We start from the raw sequence: 21,185 nt of genomic DNA on the forward strand, positions 1-21,185 counted from the left end.
AAGTGTGCTCTGGGCTTTCAGTTTGTAACACATACCTAACTCTGTTAGGAGTGTTTCTACAACTGAGATTTAATTAGTGCAAGGAGGACTACTTCCACACAAAATGTTTGAATGAACTATGTTGCGGATGAGCAAAAACTTTCAAAACCATGAGAAGTTCAGCTCCTCAGATTGCTGCCAGAAGTCTGGCTGACTGACTAAAGACTCGTCCACCTCTCTGTGATGACAGTGCCTTTTAACTATTCCATTTGAGTCCCACAGCTTGTAAGCATCCCTATTGATATGACAAGGCTTTTTAGTTTCTAGAGATAGGACTTTGTATGCACGATTCATAAGCACCATTCACTTTTTGACTCACTCTTCTGTGGCAAATTTTTCGATCTTGAACAGTCCAAACTATATGATCCCTGATTGCCATAAAGCATTCTCTCTAAACCATGGAGATTTTCATTAGACAGAAATTACTGATGACTCTTAAGTCTGTGGGAAAACGATTCTTCATGAATAGCTTACTGTAATATGTAAGGAATTCTGAAATTAATAAACAGTTAATGTAGAATGTTAATAGTAAGAAATAAATAGCTATTCTTGTCTGAGTTGCCCAAACAAACTTTCCAGGGCTCCCACAGGAGAGGTTTATTAATCTAAACATGTCCAGTGTATCATTAGGGTAATTTCTTGCATGATTGATTGAATTAGTTATTTACAGGAGGAGGGCAGGAGTACCTAAGAATAATGAGAGGTGGAGAAAAAGGGAAGAGAAATCGGCTTTCTTTTGGAGGCATTAGCCTCCAGAAGAATGAACAATTTTACCTGATAAAATCAGCATTAATTTTTGCATACCAGTGAGAGTGCATCATGCAGAGCGTCATGTAGGGCTGAAGGTCAAGGCCAGTCTGCTTGCTGCTTTTTTCCAGTGATCCATTATATACTTTTGCCTTGTTGAAGTCATTAGTAGTTCTAAAGAGGAAAGAAAAACAAAGAAGAGAAATGCCATCGAGAAGAGATTCTACATTGTATCTTAGCTATCTTTGTAATGTGCATATACTGCCATAATCAAACTCAAGCACACTGAGTAAGCCAATTAGTCTCTCAAGTAGCAGAGAAGCAATTGCAATGAATAAACATGGCCACACCATAAACTGTAGATAGAATAGGAAGGGAGATGGTTTTCCTTTGTTTCTCATGCCATCATCACCCAAATAGACTGGAACTTCTTTTCCTACTGAGTTCAGTAGGGTAAAAAGCAGAATACCACTTGATTAGTGCTTTTCCACTTGTCATTCATTTCAATTTTTTTTTTCTTCCAAATTGGGGACATTTAATATGAGACAAAAGATAATGTATTTTTGTTGTTGTAGAGGCTGGGAGTGCTACCCATGGAGCTTTCTCTCTAAAGCAACTGATTCCATATGGGTGGGTTACTATAATTATATCTTTGCAGATGCTGAACCCAGTTACAATAAGCAGAAGCCAAGGCTGTTGTTTTCTCAGACAAATGCAGAAAAACTGGAGCTAGCTATTAATCTGCCCTATTTGTGGACAGAATGACTGATACTGTTTTCTCCTCCCAGGTTCCCCATTTGTGTCTGGGCTGGTTTTCTATGCAGCCAGTGGATGCTAGTGGATGTTGTAGTTGCCAAACCTGGTGCTTTTCAGTTCCCTCCTGAAACGAGAACAAAAAAATAAATAAGAACAGTTTGTTTGTTTTCCCCCAGTTCAAAAACAAACCAAAACTAAACTAAAAAACCCTACTTCCCATAGTGCTGATCTAAATGCGAATACTCTGAGGAGCTGAACTGAGTTGCATCCACTGTATGCTCTGCTGGAGGGGAGTAATAATGAGTGATAAACCCCAGCAGATGCCATGCTAATCTTTCCAGAAATACTTTATGTAACTCTGTCTTTTTCTACTCCATTTTTGCACTTTCAAGGTGTCAGTTTCTCTGGTGGGTAGGATTATGTTTAACTATGTTTATCCTATACCAGATGGTCCCCATTCTTTTACTGGTATTATTTGGGTTATTTATACGTGAAACGTTTTTTTCTGGATATCTCCATCTATAAACCTGCATAGCTCAGAAGTCACTGAAATCAAGCATATGATGAGTTTCAGAGTGTTGTAGGTCTTCCCCACAACTATGGGCTATGTGAGCTACAAATTCAAACTCTTCTTTTCTGAAATACCATGTAAATTGCTTGTTGCTGCCTCTCTGGTTTAGAAATCATAATGCAGCTAGAAGAGTGAAATATTAAGCATATCCTTTTATGTACATTGAATTTATGGGGACTTCAAAGTCAGTCCTCATTTATTGTCTGGTTTGTTTCACTTCAGAAATGACTTGAACTGTGAACAAAAAGGAGCTGACAGTATTCTCAGATAGGCACTTTATAGTTGTGCACTTTGCAACTCTATGATAGGCCTGTCTCTGCCTTGAATGCCAAATTAGCTTGTTGATATGTGCTGCTACAGACAGAGGAACAGATGTAGTAATTCTCATTTATTTACATGAAATCTCTAAAAAGACATTTTCTGGCAGCATGCTAGGAATAAATACAGTATCAAATATAGACCATGCCGTGCTGTTAGCTCATTCAGGTGTCAGCTGTGCCATTTAGACATGGGCGAGAGTGGGAAGTCACAGCCGTCATTGCAGTGTTGGAGCTCTCTGGCTGGGACCTCACTGCTGGCCTTCAGCACTGCAGCTCTGCACGTGGGAAGAGGGACATGCCCTGTGGTCCCACTCAGTGGTAATGCTGCTCATGGAGGCCCAGAACTTAGGGAGATGGAGGGTAGAGAATAACCACATTTCTTCTTCCTCTTATTCATTTATTTATTTTAATTCCCTCCCTTCATTTTCTGTGATTTAGAACTCCCCTAAGCTCACCTTTGCAAGCTTTCTCTTCCACAACCAAGAGATTCAGGAATGAATTGAGACTGGGAAATTGTGGAGGAGGGAGGGCAGGACTGAAGTGTTGCACTGGGGGGCAGCCACAGAGGATCTGAGCACAGCTTACCTGAGTGAAGAAGTGAGCTTTGAGCAAAACCCTGAAAGTCTTCTGTGCTAGGAGTATGAGAGCTGCTGAGTGGCCCTGAGCTGGCTGCTGTCACCAGAGAAAGTTCTCCCTGGGGTCTGCACCCTTTCCCCATCCTCACTCTTCATCTGTCCTTGTGTAAAGGCTGAAGATGTTCTCCTCCAGTCTCAGTCCTCCTGCTCCTTCCCTACCCCTTTGACAGGTTTTAGCTAGTCTGTTGCCTGTTTTGAAATGTCCTTTTTTTCTTCTGCCTCAGGTATTCAAACTTTCCAGTGTGGGGTCTGGGCTGTTTATTCAGATAATGAGCAAGCAGCAGATGCATTAAAGATGAACCGCCTCGACTCTGAATTTCAGGCAGAAGTGGTGGGAGGGGATGCAGCTAATTTAACTCGGTGGATGATTGATGTAGATATGTCAACTTCTATTAATATTCTTTCGAAATCACTGATGCAAGCATGTTTTTACCTCGACTCAAAAGAAAATAAAGACAACAGAACAATCCTATTGCTTTAATTTGTTATACTCAGAGGCAGTTAAGTAAACTGTCGCTATGGAGTGTCCTCCACTGGCTGCTGACAAGCAGCTCCTGGTGGTGCTCTTACCACTTTAAGAATATCAGGATGCTCTAACAGAGCTATCCACTTATTGCTAAAATGTCAAAAACAAAAAGCGAAAGTCACCTACAGGTAGGTCTAGATAAATTGCTTTAAAATCTGCCGTTCCCTAATTAGACAGCCATTCATTACCACGGAAAGAGCTAAATACGGGTGCTGAGGTGGGGGTATAAAAGCCGTGTTTAAAACGAAACGGAGTTGAGAGCCTGAATACACAGTGCTGTTATTCAGAAGTAGCTTTCGAGCCGAGAGTTTTAACGGGAAGGTGCTGTTTGGACAGAAATCAACAAACGTTTAGCTGAAGTGTGAATAATTCAAGCGTGCCTGAAGAAGCGTGCTGTCTGAAAAGATGAAATGCAAGACTAAAAGAATCTTCAAACATTTGCATCAGCCTTAGAGGACAATGCAAGCAGCAGGATTTGAAACAGATTCGCAGATGCACTCTCTTTAGGCAGAGAGAATGCTCATTAAATGCAAGATGCTTCTGTTGCTCGTGCGTTTGCTCAGAGGTATAGCTTTGCAAGGCTGACGTATCAGATAAAGTCAGAGTGGTTACCACACTGACGGTGTAGCAGCTGCATAATAAATGATGGAGAGAATCATGTTAGGCATGCCCACCTAACCTAACTTGAATCATGCGAAAGGGGAGCTGCTGGAATTCAAATAGACTTTCTGGTTCCCAGCAGTCGGCAGTAATAGAATGCTTTCAGGAAGATGACAGATGCAGGGGAAAGATGCTGTTTTGCACTATCTTGATTTGTTACGGCAGCCAACTTATTGGCGTGATGGAGTGACAAGAAAAGCAGCTGGCATGGAAGGTAGGATTATCAAAGCTATTGCATCATTATGAATGTAATTAGAAACTGATCATGACAAAGCATATGCTAGAATGAGCTGCCGCTGATGGCAGAGGATTTGTTACCGAGGTCCGGAAACTCTGAAAACAACATTCCTTTTGCAGAATGGATTTTGCAGTTTCGTTTGTGTCTGTGTTACCCTTTCTTTCCTGCTTGCCTCCAAGCTCGGGGATTCGCTTGCTTGCGAGAGTGTTGTGTTAGGATGAGGCTGAAGAATAAAGTCTGTTCCAAGTCTGGGAAGCCTCAGGTAGATAGAAACAAATGTGAAAGAGAAGACTGGCAGAGGCTCCCTCTGATTCACTTGCAAGCTCTGACTGATGTATTGGCATATTGAGGAATCCCAAGGAAATGAAGATACATGCACAAATGTTCTGGTATAATGAAAAAACATTATTGCAGGTCTTGGCTTTATAGTTATTTTTGCTGACAGGTTTTATTCCCCATCAGTTTTCAGCTCTTGACATTTATTTGGTTGTTCGGTATTATATAAAGAAAATACATCAATATCTCCTGCAGGCTTTCTCAACAACTCCAGCATCTGTTTGAGCTATTGAACTGTATTCACGTTTTGCCAACTTGATGCCTACCCAGCTGGTCTGTCATTTCTCGCTTGATTACTGCTCTTAATTTATCCATATCAGCTTGTTTCAGATAGGATTTTGAAGGCTGTTAATGAGAAATGACAGTAGCTGCTAAATTATTGAAAATTCGAATATTCTTATTTTTGAAACATCAGAAAATCTTGGTCTGCATTTTGTTAAACTTGTATTCTGTATTATAGGAAGGTTTTTGTATAATCACTGTGAGTACTTTAAAGTAGACAGGTCACAAGCATAACTTCCAACTGACTATTTTTAGAAAGTTGGAGAAAATGGAAAGATATGTGCATCTTTCTGATATATGTTGCTTATTCCTGTCCACCCCCCCTTGCAATACCCTCTGTGCTGTGGGGAGCAAATCATTAAATGTATACTGTACATATTGAAATATATTTTATCGCCACTAGGGTGAAACCACTTGGCAGTTTTGAACAGGTGATTTGAACAGGTTTAAAACAGATGTCAGCTCTGTTGGCTGGATTGCCCTGGATGTAAAAAAAGTAAAAGTATTGTTTTCTTAAGTGTAAGCAGGACTTCTCTTCCCTTCCAAACTCTTCTTGATCGCTCACAGGATATAACTATATTGAATTATTTGCATTATTGTGCTATACAGAATGACCTTTTTCATAACATAAGCTCTGTTCTTCACCAGTTATATCACTTTTTCCAAGTTTTTTTTTTTTTTTTCTCTCTCCCCACTAAGTCTGTCATCATACTGGATATTCACTTTTCTGATTTCATTTTAAATGACTTTGCTGGCTGTACACTATGTAATCTTGTCAAAAAAGGATCAGGCTATTAAACACTAAATGTTGCTGAGTAAAGCTGTAACAGTTTCAGAAAGATAGATGTTTCTAGATACACAGCAGTGAACCAGCCCTGAGAAAGTTTGAAGGTAAAGATGGGTAAAACTGATATACTGTTGGGTAGTAGGAATGTTTCCCTGCTTTGATCACCTCTGGGAGGCATTTTAAATTATTTTAGAACTGCTAGGAGGAGAGATGCACTTATTAATGGACAGAATTACTGTGGGGTTTCTATAGCCAAAAGTAGTTCTGTGGTTTTGATGGAAAAAAAACGACGACATAAAAAACAGTTTTATTTCAGGGAAGCTCTGTTAATCATAACAATAATTTGTCTGTGACAATGATGAAAACAACACAGAGAGAATAACCCACAGAAACAGCATGAAATGCCATTCACCCTTTCAAGGTAGCATTAAGACTGTTTCATATTGCATGTATTATGTGTTCTTCTGGAGCTCTGGTCACTCCTTGTGAAAAGAATGCTGTGTGGCTGTTATTATGCTGAAGCTACTTGAAACTGTCTTTTCCTTGTGATGCCAGTACTTGTGTGTTGTGTGTAGCTGTCATCCGACAAGTGATTTTACAGTTTGTTTTTGTTTTATCTCTATTTTTTTTTTTTCTGATGGGTTAAGATGACACTAGATGGAGCTAGTTGTTGATTATAAGTAGAGCTACAGTAATATAGGCCCATCTAATGAGCAAGCCCCTGTATATAATGATGACTGTTGAAAATAACAGTTTTAAAGATGCGAAGTGTTGAGTTGGACCTTAGCCATGAAATTCTAGATCTGGTGGGGCTTAAGGAAGCAATTTCTTCCTTTTGCTTTCTTTTCATTATTTTACAAGCTAGTAATCAAAGATGAAAAATAATAGGGGGGAAAAAAAAGGCATCTATAATCAGAGAGGTTGGGGAAGCAAAAGAACGGAAATAGAAGAAGAAAAGAGGACAGAAGTAGCATTAAGAGCCAGCAGATGTTTCCACTGTAGATACATGCAGATATCCTATTGTGTATTTGTCTCACTTAAGCCTGATGCACATTTTCTCTTGCATATAAATCCTCTTTCTGTTCTGTGTTATTGAATTAATTTCTATAGCTAGTATCTTTCACTTTATATTTAGATATGGAACCAATATTTTAAAGTTATTTCCGGAAGGATGATCTAAAAGGTGTGTAAGGGTACAGGAAATTCACTCACTTGTTGGCTAGCCATAATTAAGAAAAATTTAAAGGGTTTCTTATTGAATGGAGTGGAAGCTGATTATATTCACTCTCTCACATGATTCAGGTTATTAATCCCAGGTAAGGATAAGAAATCTGCAGTCCCAGACCGTGTGACAACCTGAGAAATATATACCTGCTTTTGCATAGATTTACAGACAGGTATCTCCAATATGTACATATATTAGTTCAACAGAGGAAGAGAAATCAGGATATACGTTGATGCTTAGTTGCATGAACTGGAGAAAGTAAAAGAGGAGATAAGTGTGAGATGAGTACAAGGAAAGGGACAGATAAGAACAAAGATTAAGAATTAGAGCTGGAGCAGTCTGACCAAATTATGTTGATGATAATTGTCACCAGCATCTGTTGAGTGAAATACTTGTAAGTTCAGTCAATGTCTTGTTCTTACAGAGGGAGTTGGGATATGGAGCAGCTCAAGTTGGTGAGGAAAACGTGTGGGAAGGAAGTGAAAAATGTCTGATTCTCCAGGAGGACTGAATGTTGACCTTATTGGCCAGAGAAACGTGAAACTTCAGTATGTAGTTAGAAGTATGAGTTAGAATGATCCTAAAAGGGTGCTAGAATTTCTGGACAAAACCAAATTGTCCTTGAGTCTGTTGCTTTATAGAGAGAAGAGTCTTGAAAGGATGTAGTGCTGCCCCGTCTGCCTGAAGAGACCTCCTCACAGACATATCAGGACATCAGCTGTGGTAGAGACGGGTGTTTTTTGTTTGTTTTTTTTTGGTCAGAATTTTTCAGTACTTTATTGAGACTAGCTCTTTTTCTTTTTTCATTTTTTTTTTTTGTTTGTTTGTTTTGTTTTTGTTAATAAATGTTCTTTACCAGAAATAGAGCTTTTGAAATGCTTTAAGGTGCCATTACTTCTGTATCTGCCCCCTGTACAGTACTCTGTGCCACCACCCCAGGATGAATACATCCTGAGACTAAGCCCACGTGCTGTGACTGTTTGTTCTGACAGCAGAGACACATTTGTTGTGCTACTATTCTTGGCTTTCTGATGCTGTTCAGCTGCTGTTTCCACTCAAGTTTTTGTTCCCGCTGAATAAAGAAGAAATTCTGTTTTAGAAATACACAGTATTGGGAAATGTCCGACCATTTCCGGTAAGGATCGTGAGAAGCTAACCTAGGAGAAGGCTCTTGTCTCGGTTGCAGAAATCTGTTGTTTCTTAAATCCACTGGAGCAGGAGTAAAAATGACATGGAAAGTTGAGAAATGGGAGTTGCTTGTTGCATGAGACAATCATTGGAGGAATGGGCGGTCATCACCTTGTAGAACATACATGAGGAATGCCATGTGTGGGGGTGAAGGTTATCCAAGGGATGTTACCAAACATGTGGTTTTGCACTGCCAACTTTTCGCATGTTATATGCGTAATCAGAATGTATTAATAAACTAAGTCCCTGCACATATTTTCCTTCGAGATCTGGAGTTCAAGTCTGCTAATAGGGGTTTGTTTTTGTGGGTTTTGTAGTAGTAGCTGTTTTTTCATATAAAAGAACTAAAATTGTTAATAATTTTGGGGTTGTATTTGATAGTAAATGCTGAAGTAAATCCTTTCTCTCCTCTTCAAACTAAGGTCATAAAGGATTAGACTGCATATCCTCGAAATCGTGTATTTTTAATCTCCATAGGAAATGCTGAAATTTACAGAGACTGTTGGTAGTAGCTAAGTAGCATGTTAAATTCCTTCATTATGTTGGAAGGAGTGAAGGACAGGGAGAAGTTTAATCTGTCTGAACAGTTGCTGGACTTGCTTAGTAAAGACATCAGAGAAAAGTTTGAGGATTTTCCAAAGGTTGACATTCTGTCTTCCTATTTTTTTCATTCTGGTGAAATTGCTAGGTACTCAGACCAGAAGATTACAGAATTTGAATTGGAAGTAACAGGGAAAGCCTTAAGCTCGGTGCTCTGCTGAATATCGTAGCAGATGGGTTTAGCCCGTCTCCTTATTCTTACTCTGTGCTCCAAAATGTTTGCTGCAGAACTGGAGCTGTAAAATGGTGTCACCATGGAATCCTCACAGAAGTGTTCTGGACATGGTAGACCCAGTAATGCAATTGTGAAAGGGGAAGAACTCAAAGGAGGGAGACTGTATATCAGGACTTCACTGGAAATGGGAGAAACAGGCAATAACAGTTCTGCTTGCATATATATATATATATATATGTATATATATATATGTATATATATATATGTATATATATATATGTATATTTTAGATTTTCCTTTATGATCTGAGCATCTGTGAATCAGAATTGCAAGGTGTTGTAGGTTGCAAGACATGCTCATTTACAAAAATCTTAAAACTCTGTCTGCACTGCATTTTTTTTTAGTTTTTGTTAACTTTAGGAGAGGTCTTAGTCTTACAAGAGAAAAATCAGAAGAATAAAACAAGATTAGGCATATAGTGTTTTCATTAGTATCCCCAAGTTTCCAGCTTAATGTTTTACATTGCAACACACTGTTCTTTACAAGGTGTTTCTTTCATTTGCATATCCCGAAAGACATTGCACACAGCTGCAACCAGTGCTCTGACTTCCTTGATAAAACAGAAGCACAATATGCTGAAGTGGTCAAAGAAGCCTTTGGTTTTGACCAGTGCTCACAAAGACTTTTTTTCTTTTTTCCTCCGTTTCCTTCCCTCCTTTCCCTCTGTGACTTGTCATGGATGGGGGAAAAAGGTAGATATGAAAATGTTAAAGGAAAATATTAACTAAAACTAAGCTTGAAACTGTTTCCTCAATCTGCTTTCTTCTCATTCTGTGTCTTTCTGATGCTTTGGAATAAAGAACATGTAGATTTTCTTTTACAGGGTCAACTTCTTTTAGCATTCACTCCTGTTCACTTATATTGATCTGTTTCCCTGAAACTCAAAAGCCACACTAAATAAAACCACCATATGCTGTTCCCATAGAATTTCTTTTCATGAGCAGCCTGTTATTTTTATATTGCCATTATGTGTGTCACATATATTTTTGCAACACAGAATGCAAACAAAGACACCGAGAAAAGATTCTTCAGCTTCATCCATTTTCAGAAAACCATTTACATATTCCCACAGTATATTTGTTGTTCATGTGTGTTTTCTTTTTTATTTCCTCTTACTACAAAATGCTGTTTGTCATTGGAGCTTCTCTGTAATTTGATACTAATGATATTTAATAAATATTCCCTATGTACAAGCATTAATCTTTCAAAGGGTAAGAAGAAATATTCCCCTATTCATTTAAACAGGGGGATTGTAACAGAGACCAGAGTTTTTTTACTTTGCAGTCCCAGGATGCTTCTCATTCACTGTCGGTTCTGTATGAGATAAGGACTGCAAACATTGAAAAATGCAATCTCTTGTCTTCAGTGATGATTTCAGGTTTTGAATTGTGACTGAGTTGGGTTTGATAGAGAAGAAAAGTAAAGGTGTTAGATATCTGCGTATACCTGGAAAATGTTATATTTATACTTTTCCCAGATGTGATGGATGGAAAATTTTTGGATGGATGCTTCAATGAAATGCTTTTAGTGCCAGTTGGTGACTGAAGATGAAAGTTTAGTTTGCTAAGAGAATTTGAGGATGTTTATGTTTTAATATCTGTACTGATCCTCAGGTTAATAATAAAATTCCTGGCTGATTGTTTTTAGTGGTCTTGTTTTAATCTACTGGAAATGACAAGGGATTTTTAACTCATGAATGAATTTTGAATTTAGGAAAACATTTCAAAAACAAATGAATTGCCAGCACAGTTGATCCTATGATTAAATCTTTGTCTTTTCAGATATGTCTTCAGAAGCTGAGAACAGAAAGCGTGTCACAGATGTTAGTAAATTCTAGTAACTAATTATATTTTTTTCCAGGTTATCTTTTGTTTCAAAATGTGAAAATAATGAGGATTAGGTAAGCAGCCAGCTATGATTCAACCTGAACCAAGATCAGACATATCCAAGACAAAGCTCTAAGGAGGGATTCAGGCTGCTAGTTTGAAGATATAATGCAGAGGCTGAAATCCAAAATGTTCCTTCCACCCTGGCACTGTGTGCAAATCAAAACCAACACCAACATCTGACCTCAGAATGCAAAAAATCAAATGTTTTGTTTCCTTCAGAGAAGCTGTGCTTTAATTTCTTTTAAGTTCTTTTAGCAAGTTGAAAATGCTTTCATTAGTAATAACTGATTGTAGGTCATAATACCTAATCCTCCACTTTCCTCAGGGGCACTGTGTTTTAAACTACATGAACCTAGAGGGGATTTCATTTTAATCATCAACATTGTCCAAAGTATTAGGACAGATAATTAAGATGATTTATATGTAGGAAAACTATGTTCTTCTAGGCACTGAAATGGACTGCCCACGGAGGTGGTGGAATCACCAACCCTGAAAGTGTTCAAGGAATGATTGGGTTTTGTGTTGAGGGATGTGGTTTAATGAGTACTATTGGTGATAGGTGGATGGTTGGACTGGGTGATCTTGTAGGTCTTTTCCAACCTTGGTGATTTCTGTGATTCTGTTGCCGTAAAAGTATCAGTTAGGATTATTCTTATGGCAGCAAATGAATTTTGCAGGAGTCTGTAGTTAAATTGGTATTTGCTATGGAATCAAACAGTCTGGCTGCCCTATCAAAAAACCACAGTAGCTCAAGGAGATGCCAAGACGCATCAAGCATATAGGTTGCTCTGAAAGTAATGCCTCCTCATTATTTTCATGGAAACTACAATAGATACAAAGAGCACAATAACACTATTTCATAGAGAAAAGTCTCAGCTACAAAATACTGTTTTTCAACATAGTGACCATCATTATCTATGCATTTTCACCAGCAATGAACAAGAGCCTTTTTGCCATGCTTGTAAAACTCACTACCAGTGGCAGTGACCCAGTGTTTCTCATCTGATAGAATGGTGTCATTACTAGGAAAATGTTGTCCACACAGGCCATTTCTAATCGACCTGAGCAGATGGAAGTCAGAAGGTGCCAAATCTGGACCGTATAGTTAGTGTTGTAGGACAGTACAGCTGCGACTGGCAGTGTACTCCGATCTTCAAACTGTTACGTGGCTTGGCATGATCATGTTTCAGGAGGAAGGTTGTTGTCTTCTCTGGCCTAACTCTGGAAGTTTGAGCGTTCAGCCTAGTCAGCACTGTGATATAGAAGTCAGAGTTAATGGTTTATCCAAGGAAATTCAGAAGGATCATCTCTTTCCTATACCAAAAGATGTTACATGTCACTTTACTAGCTGAAGGCTATGTCTTGGACAAGTTTTTTGATGGCAAATTCATGTTGCCGCTCCATGGACTGCTGTTTATACTCTGGCTTGTAGTGGTTATATCACATCTTGATCCAGGAAACTGTTGCCTTCAGCCTTGTATTGGTTCAGTAAGTCTTGAAAAACTTGCAGACAGTATTCTTTCTGTTCCTCTGTAAGCGTTTGCTGGACCCAGGTGGCACAAAAGCCAATATTCAGCTCTGTACACAGTTCCCTGGTCATAATCCGATGATTCACGTGGGTGAGCTAATGAAGATGCTCTTCATTTCATGATGTGACAGCTGTGCTTGGCCATCTGGAGTGTGGCTTGTCTTCCATGTTGTCGTCACCACTGCTGAAACACACCACCCACTATGTCGCTGTGCTCACACCCACTGTTTCATCTCTGTAAATGTACAGCAAACATCGATGAGTGTCAGTGGGTGCAATTTTTTCCATATGGAGGAATTCAGTGACACACCTTTGCTTCATTTGCACTACCATGTCAGATGCTCTTGTATCAGACTGCCCCTCTGCTGCTTGCACAGCAACAAAATGGAAAAGAATATTGGTGGGAAGGTCCCCATCAACCCCAGTGCCATACCACTAGCATCTGCCTCTGACACTATGGACCAACATAATAGTATGGGAGACACAATTTTCGGAGCAGCTTCCATAGTTTCTTATAGCCTCACATAACTCTAGTCAACAGGACACTGATTAATCTTATTTAATCAAAGTATTTTGTTTTTTGTTTTGACAACAATGTATATGGCACTTTAAGTGTATATAGTGAAAAGGGATTTCTTTGCCCCAGGGAACTATATATAACTGACGTGAAGTATCTCATTTGCTTCCTCAGAAAGGCGCAGAATTATGGCCAGCTGTGAAGCTGTAACATACCCTTTGCAGAACTGGGGTTGTGTTTTGTGGCCTTCTTGTAACCAGCACAGATTCAGGATTTTTTCACTGGATGCTAGAGATAAGTGTATCATATGGAGACATACCATCCACAATTCTGAGGTGCCAGAGAAACACAGAGGTACTGATATTAGATGCTGCACTTTCTGTCTGAGTGAGAAGTAGGTATGTCACTGGGAATCCTTCACAGCCTGTACTTCAGCAGAAACACTAAAATTGAGAGAAAAAAACATATGAAAGAGAAGAACATGACCTAGTTTATTACATGTGGGAAAAGCAGAGATGCCATATTATAGAACCAGTTTTCTGTTGTTTTATGCAACATGTTGATATCTACCAACTGAGGACATAATGGATTTTACCCAAGAGAGCAATCTTCTCAGGAAAGTTATATTTGTTATCATAATTTAAAAGGTGGTAACCGACATATTTTGTTTCTGTTGCATTACAGTTTTCTGGTTTAATACCTTGCCCTAGGATTTGTAGAAATACAGAAAGTGCAATAAAACAGTTGAAGAGAGGTGAATCAGTACTGAAATTGTCAATTTTATTTTGTTCTGTGGGATTTCATTTGGTCGCAGCTTTATGTGGGTTTAAAGGAGAAAGAAACTAATATCAGTGCTGCTGGACAGATCTCTATCAACATGACTGAAAAGCAATTCCATCTACTTGCAGCATGAATACTGGATGGATCGGTGGTGGTAGCATGGCTCATGTCAGATCTCCTCTGTGTGAGGAAGTGCAAAAACTCCAGAGAGAGGTTTGGGAGTAGTGATGCCCATTTTCCTAAGTGATAGAGTTGAGTATAAGTATTGTGGTTTTTGTCAAGAAGGGCTGCTGGGGGGAAGGGAGACAGGAGGGTTGGGGCAGGTTGGATACAGCTGGCTTCATATTGACACACTGCAGGTCACAGTTGAGCCCAGCAGCCAAGCTCTCGATGCCTCTGCAGAACTGTATTTACGGAAGAGCAGGATGCTGCACGGTAGTTTCCACAGTAGTGGAAAACAGGAGTGAGAAGCTGCACGGGCAAGACTGAGGTGGTGAAGAAGGATGGGGGAGAGGTGCTGCAAGTGCCACAGCAAAGATCCCCTGTCAGCCTGTGGAGGAGACCATGGAGGAGGAGGTTATTTCCTTGATGTCTGAGGAAAGGACTAGAAAAAATTGTCTATGTTGCAGACCATGGAGGAATCCACAAGGAAGGAACTGTGGACCATGGGGTGTCCAAAGTGAAGCAGGTTTATCCTAATGGACAGCTTTTTCAGGCAGGGACTCCCAAGTGGAGCAGAGGCAGAGAGTGACAGTGGAGGAGCTGCAGTGACTAAGTGTTATGAGCTGACCGCTGACTATAGCCCACACTCTCTATCCCCTTGTGCTCCTCTGGTAGGTATTGGGAAGGAGCTTGGAGCTACAGAGTGATGTAGAGCCTGTGAAAAAGAAAAGCAGGTATTATTTCAGTCTTTCTGTCATTTCTCACTATTGACATTTTTTAATTGGCAATAAATTAATTTAATTTTCACCAAATTGAATTAGTTTTGTCCCTGATAGTAACGGGCAATTATTTCCCCACCTTCACCTGGACCCATGAGCTTTTACATCATGTTTTCTTCCTCCATCCTGTTAATGAGGGAGTGAGAGCAGCTGGGTAAGTGTCTGGCCGCTGACAGACATCAACCCACCACAGTGAGTTTGGACAGGATTATTCTAAATGAGCTTTCCAAATGGTCAGGAGGTAATGACTCAACTTAAGTTATTTGAAGGGATAACTAGTAATAGAATGGATGAGTGTTGATTACAGCTCCTACTTGGTTTAAAAATAAATTTTAAAAATGTTGAAATATGAAACCCCAGTCTGAAGTAGTAAGTTATTCAGGGGATACTCATCCTGAACTTGAATTAAAATGGTGAAAACCATCACGAAGAGGGCATCGCTACTAGTTTAAAGCTTGTGTTACACAGTGTGCACTTGAACTGGGATCAACAGCATAAATAATTAATTCTTGGGCACCATCAAGTGTCTTGGCTTTGCTAATGTTATTGTGTACTGGAGAAATTATATACAGTCGAGTTTTTCATTAGTTTTACTCATAATATACAACTGAAACTTGGGTTTTAACCATATCTGAGTATGCATTTTTCTTTCTCAGTACTTACAAGTGGAAGAGATGTGGTGCAAGAAACAGAGACCTGCCACAGCCTGTGGCTGTGATAGGCTTCCCTTTCAAAATGTTAAAAGAAGACAGTGAAACATGTAAGCAAAGAATATGCCATAGAAATAACCACATTAATACAGTTTATATATAAATATAGTTTATTTTCTAAACAAAAAAAAAAAAGCAAACAAAAAAGAAAAAACAGGCTATTTAAATGAAGTTTTATGGCATTTCACAACACTTGGTTTGTATAGATGTTATCTATTGTTTCTAATGAAGTTTTAAAAATAAGAAGTTAAAACATTTGCATTATTTTGTCATTCTGTGATTATCACTGATGATAAAATAACATTGTAGCTTTAGGTTTAGTAGGTTTTAAGACATGTTTTACTGAGTTGCTAGCAGACAGGAAGAACAAGTTGTCATTTGCTGGATGTGGAAAACAAACATAACAGATTGTTTTCTGCAGGCTGTGTTCCTTTCCAACTTTGTTAGCATGACCAAAGTTTGAAACAATCCAGTTGTTCCTGTAAAATGAAAGCTTTAAGAAGAGTGGATGGAGGTGGAATGAGGTGTGTTCAGAGGCTTGTTGTGTTCAAGAGTTGTGTTGGACCTCACAGCTGGAGCCTTCTGCAAATGATCTCTCTTTCTCAAAAAACAACAACAACAACAACAACAACAACAAAAAAAAAAAACCACCACAACCAAAACCAACTTGTTTAAACTCTTAAAAAAAAAAGGAAAAAAGAGATTTATTTGGAGCAATAAGTAAAAGGTCGGAGGATGTTATGTTCAGCGAATGTTGTCTTAGGGCCATTTTATTTTATTCATTACTGATTTCAAATGTATGACTTGGAATTAAAAGCCTCTGTTTCCCACTTCAGCTCTCAGCTCCAGACATTGACAATCTGTCAACACGATGCTTCTGTCTGCCTGTACGCTGCCAGGACTCACTTTCCATTATTTCACTAAAAAGTGGGAGAAGCCTTGTTTCAGTCATTAGGACTGTATGCTTTTGAAAGGAAGACCTTTCAATACAATGGAAATGTAAAGATCTTTGGAAGTGTAAAAGGTCCCAGTTCCTTTGTTGATAGTAAGAGAGGTCTTATTTTTATTTGTTGGTGTCTGGGTTTCTCTGTGGTCCAGTAATCATTTTAGCTTACTTCTTGAATGTATGAGGTGGATATTATTTCTGGCTTTCGAGTAAGTTAGAGAACAGGACTGGATGTCAAAGCATATGTCAGTGGAGACACTCAATAGAAATCTAGATGTTCTTGGGTATCTCTCTTGCCTTCAGTGAAAAAGGTTTGGGGAGGAGTGAGTGAACTGGTTACTGGAGGCCAGGTTCATGTCTTCATCTGTTACTTCTGCAGGCCTGTCAAAGATTATTTATGGAAGCCTGGCAGTACTTCCTCTCCTTGTAAACGAAGAAATTAAATTACCCCACCCCGTTACTGGAATAAAATGTTAATCTTCCCAGCAGATGCAATTTGAGACAAGATCTGTTTCTTTGTGCACTCTGGCATGATGCGTAGCACCTGTAAGTCATTTGTCTCACTAATTGTTCACAACTACTCTGGAATAGTCAAATTCCTTGCAGTAAGTAATGAGCTCCATTGCTCAAGAACAGCATTAGAGATAGTCAGTGTGTAATTATGGAACTTGAAAATTCAGTAAAGGAAAGTTAATCTATACATGAAGCAGAATCACATTCTTCTGCTAGCATAGTTTCCTAATGTCTAGGTTTTTTGTTTGTTGGTTGGTTTGTTGGTTATTTTTTTTATACAGCATTGCTTGCTAGGCTGCAAGGTTGCACCCTTTGACTCTTATTATTAGTACTATTACTAATTGGAGAGCAGAGTTTTAAATACCTACTTAAGTAATTCAGAACATGTCTGAAGCAGCGAGGGGTTGCTTTTCCTTCAGCAAAAGTAACTGTGGGGTAAGACACACCTAAAATTAAACTATTTTTAGTTGGTTTTGTAATCACTGCTTGAGGAATGTGGAGTCCCTATGAGAAAAGATGCATTTGGAAATTTGGCCTGAAGAGCACATCAGAGGGGTTCATATTTGTCTATAGTTAGAAAACGGCTGTCTCTGTGCATTTCAAATGGTTCTCAGCATGGTGCTGTCATGGTGCATGTGTTCAGCTCAGAGCAACAAAATGAAGATTCAGTCCCTCAAAGACTTGCTTTCTTGTAATCCTATTTGCAGCCATTTAAGATCAGGACTGAAGTTTAATATTAAAGTAAATGCTGCTAACCTTGGCAAACAAACAGCATGAGTGTTGTTGAGCCTTTTCCCCTCAGGAATGTGGATAGGGGAAGAGAGAAAAATCTTGAGTAAAGTAATGACGAGAATTAATTGTTTCCTTTTTCCCTACTCAAGTATTTTATTCTGTGTTTCTGAATGAGCACTACATGTCCTCCAGCAGAACGATCAGCAAAATTCTGATTCTGTGATGTTGGAAAATGCTGCATTTGTATGTTTGGGGTGGTGAAGTGTAGAGCAGTATTGACAGGAAACTTCCCAGATAGGGAGATGCTGCATCACACTAAAATAAATGCATAGAACTCCTGAAAACATTATGGACAACATATAAAGCAGCTATAATTCTTAGTGCCTGAACAACATGAGATAGAGTGCTCGCTGTTCCAATTTGTTTGGGAGCATTAAAAACATCTTAGGGTTTAGGGAGGAAGGACTCCTCAGCCCATCCCGGTGTTAATGCCAGACTGTAACCTCTGTAGTGGTAAAAGCAGTAAGCTCACTTTGTGTTTCTGTCTCAAAGCTTCTGTGGAAATTGATGATTGAATGCCTAGAATTGTTCCCTCTGAAATAATAATATAATGAGTATTACAGCATGAGTATGTTTCTGGCCTTTATCAGTTTTCTGAAAATGGAACAAGAATGTATTGGTGAAACTGAAAAGCATTGAGAATATCAAAGGAGGAGGACTCTTCTTATGCTGCATGTTTCATCTTTAAAACTCCTTGCCATTAGATGTGAGGTAAAAAAGGAGTCAAAATTTCAGGAAGTGTGCATAGGTTGTGGTTTGATCAAACAAAATCAGTTTATTCATCATTTAACTGGCATTTTTTCATCCCTTTGCCATCTCCTGTGTAGCTGGCTTCTTTCTTCTGGCTGTCAGTATTTGCAGCAAGTAACATGTATTATATCAGCCACCAAACATGTTCTTTTTATGGCTTGTCTAACAGTTACTTACAATTCCAGTGGCCTTTATAAAACTTCTAAAAATATTTTTAAATATATTTTGGTGTAAGTATTTTTTTAAATTTCATTTTATTAGTCAATGCTTTTTACAGTAAAAAATGTATTTCCCTGTTCTAGTCTTTCATGTTGTTTCTTTCGCATCTTATTTTACATCTTAGTATCAGCTACATTTTCTTTGCACTCGGACTCCCTTTTTGTTTGCTTTCAGAGCTGTCTTCTCTTGTCTGGAGGTAATATTGAAGATTGAAGGTGCCTGTTAATCCTTGTGTTAAACTTAACACGTATCATTTTCCAGAGATGTAAAAGAAAGTGCTGAAGCTCTCAAATAACGACTAAAGTGACATCTATTTTATGTATCACGTCTACCTGTTTTTCATGCTGCTGTCACCCTGCCTGGAATTGTGTAAGGTTAAATTCGAGCTATGCAAAACAAACAGGACAGGTATGTTGCTGCTACTTTGAACTATGTGCATCACATTGACTCTTCTGTCAGATATACTTAAATGGGAAAACAGCCGGCGGATGTGTTCTACTTGCATGGACAGTCTTGGTCACCTCTCATCCATATTCAGCAGCTGTGGTAACATTTACTGTTATGTAACACTGACCAGCCTCTACTACCTACTCACCCTGTTATTAATATCGTTGTTGAAAATGAGTCATTTCTTAGCTCTTGGATGTATTTCAGTTGTCTTTTCTTTTATATCCTGAATCATACTCCTCTTCCTTGTGAGCACTCGCAGCAATTGCTGATGTCTTGGCTGGAATTACCCCTGCAGGAGGGCTCTCGACAGCTAAGATTGCTCTACCTTAGCATATTATTTGCTCCTTTACTAACATGTAACTTTATTTTGAGCTTGCATGCACGTTCTCATGCATGCAGTAAGTTAGTTATTTGATTGTGTACTTTCAAGTTACAAAAGAAGCCTTTCAAAAGAGGAAGAAGGCATCTTGGTATTTGGTTTCCCTAGGGCCCTGAGCTTTTTTACTACATTTGGAGGATACCTTTTCTGCCTTTTCTGTCTAGATGTTATTAGTACAGCTGGGGAATTCGTGGGTCATTGTGGCGTAATTTCTTAGGTTAATCTGCTGTTACTTATGCTAATGATGCTTGCAGCTCTGAAGATTTGTGTTTCAGTTTGGCATATAGCCACTCCTGCAGCAGAAGCCAAAGGTGACTTTATCTGCTTCACCTGAGATGGTCTTTGAGCACATTTTGCTTTTCCATTGGAGTAACTGTAGAACTCTGTAAGTGAACTGATTATGCCTGTCTTGATCCCCTCATAGCAATATGGATCTGTGGCCCCAGATTTATTTAATTCACTCAAGTTCTAGAAAGCTTGTCTAGTCTTGTAAGAGAGTAAAAAAACAAAAGCAAAAACTTTTTTTTTTTTTTTTTTTATGTGGAGCTTTTCAGAAGCTTGGAAAACTGAAATAAGAAAACACTGATATAAACTAATAAATGCATATGCACACGTATGCTCTCATCTAATGAGATAAATATATTTCATATCACCGTAGGATCTTCTCTTTGCAGGACTCAGGTGATCTGCAAACTTGAGTGCATTTTGAGCTCTACAAATTCTGCATTGTTTTGTACCTTATTATCTCTGTTCCAGAAATGGAAATAGCACAGGGGGGGATGTTTGGTGAGCCAGTGCTTATAGAAGAAATTCATCACAGTCAGAGGAATGAGAACTCCTTTCTGCATTTGTATTTTCTTGTTTTCATCTAGAATACTGTGCTAAGCAGGGAGAGGAGTAAGATCTAAAAACTCTTTTGCCTACGTTATATCCTTTGCTGACTAAGTGAATGCAGAGTGGCTAGAGTAGTACTAAATTTCACATGAAATTTAGTTCCATTAAGATTGTAAAATGTAGCTTGTTGCTAAAGTTAGCTGAAGTTTGTAGTATTAGTCTCTTCTGATGTACTGCAGTGAGAGGTGCCATATTTCTTCAAACTAAAGCAAGTCAAGAACTAAGGAGTTCTGGATCTGGCTTTGCTGTAGATTTTGCATGCTCACGATTAAAGGTTACACTCAGTCCCCAAAATAAAAACTTTCAGTTCAGTCTTTTGTTAGAACTGTTCATGTCATATTCTGGCTTTTGACAAGAAGTGATTCAAGGTTTTCATCTTTATCTAACATTAACAAATATACAGAAGAGTCCATACTTATCTCCCTTTCCTGTTTTCTCTTTGTCCAATTAACATGCAGGTTCATTTCAGAGGAATTCAGGAAGAAAAAGTATGAAATTTTTTTGATATCCCAAGGAAAGAACTCTTGGTTTGCATATTTCTAAGCCTGTGGTTTCATGCATTTGTCACAGAAAGCAGGGACAGAAATGTATTTGTCTTCTCTTGAAGCAGCAAGAGAGTGGTTGTTAATACTGATGGTAATCTGTAGAAAGAATGACAGTGCATCTACCAGGAAAGATCCCTGGCTCTCTGTGTTTCCAACAGCTTTAGGGCACAACTGGTATGTGCAATGA

At 38.8% G+C, this 21,185-nt stretch overlaps 1 protein-coding gene across 14 annotated transcripts in view; it reads left to right on the forward strand.

Moving 5' to 3' along the window:
• The first annotated feature begins 4,238 nt into the window (after positions 1 to 4,238).
• The window catches only part of DMD (dystrophin), a 1,043,969-nt gene continuing 1,027,022 nt past the window's right edge, over positions 4,239 to 21,185 (forward strand). For 6 of the 14 annotated variants that reach the window (XM_048931663.1, XM_048930722.1, XM_048930647.1 and 3 more), the window contains exon 1: positions 4,240 to 4,468. In XM_048931663.1, the coding sequence (XP_048787620.1) occupies positions 4,372 to 4,468 (97 nt within the window). In that variant the 5' untranslated portion in view covers positions 4,240 to 4,371. Of the gene's footprint in view, positions 4,469 to 21,185 lie in introns of all 14 variants that reach the window. The other 8 variants (XM_048931320.1, XM_048931155.1, XM_048931907.1 and 5 more) reach the window with 3 other exon arrangements.

Source organism: Lagopus muta, chromosome 1 (assembly GCF_023343835.1).
Source record: "Lagopus muta isolate bLagMut1 chromosome 1, bLagMut1 primary, whole genome shotgun sequence".
Lineage (NCBI taxonomy): Eukaryota > Metazoa > Chordata > Aves > Galliformes > Phasianidae > Lagopus > Lagopus muta.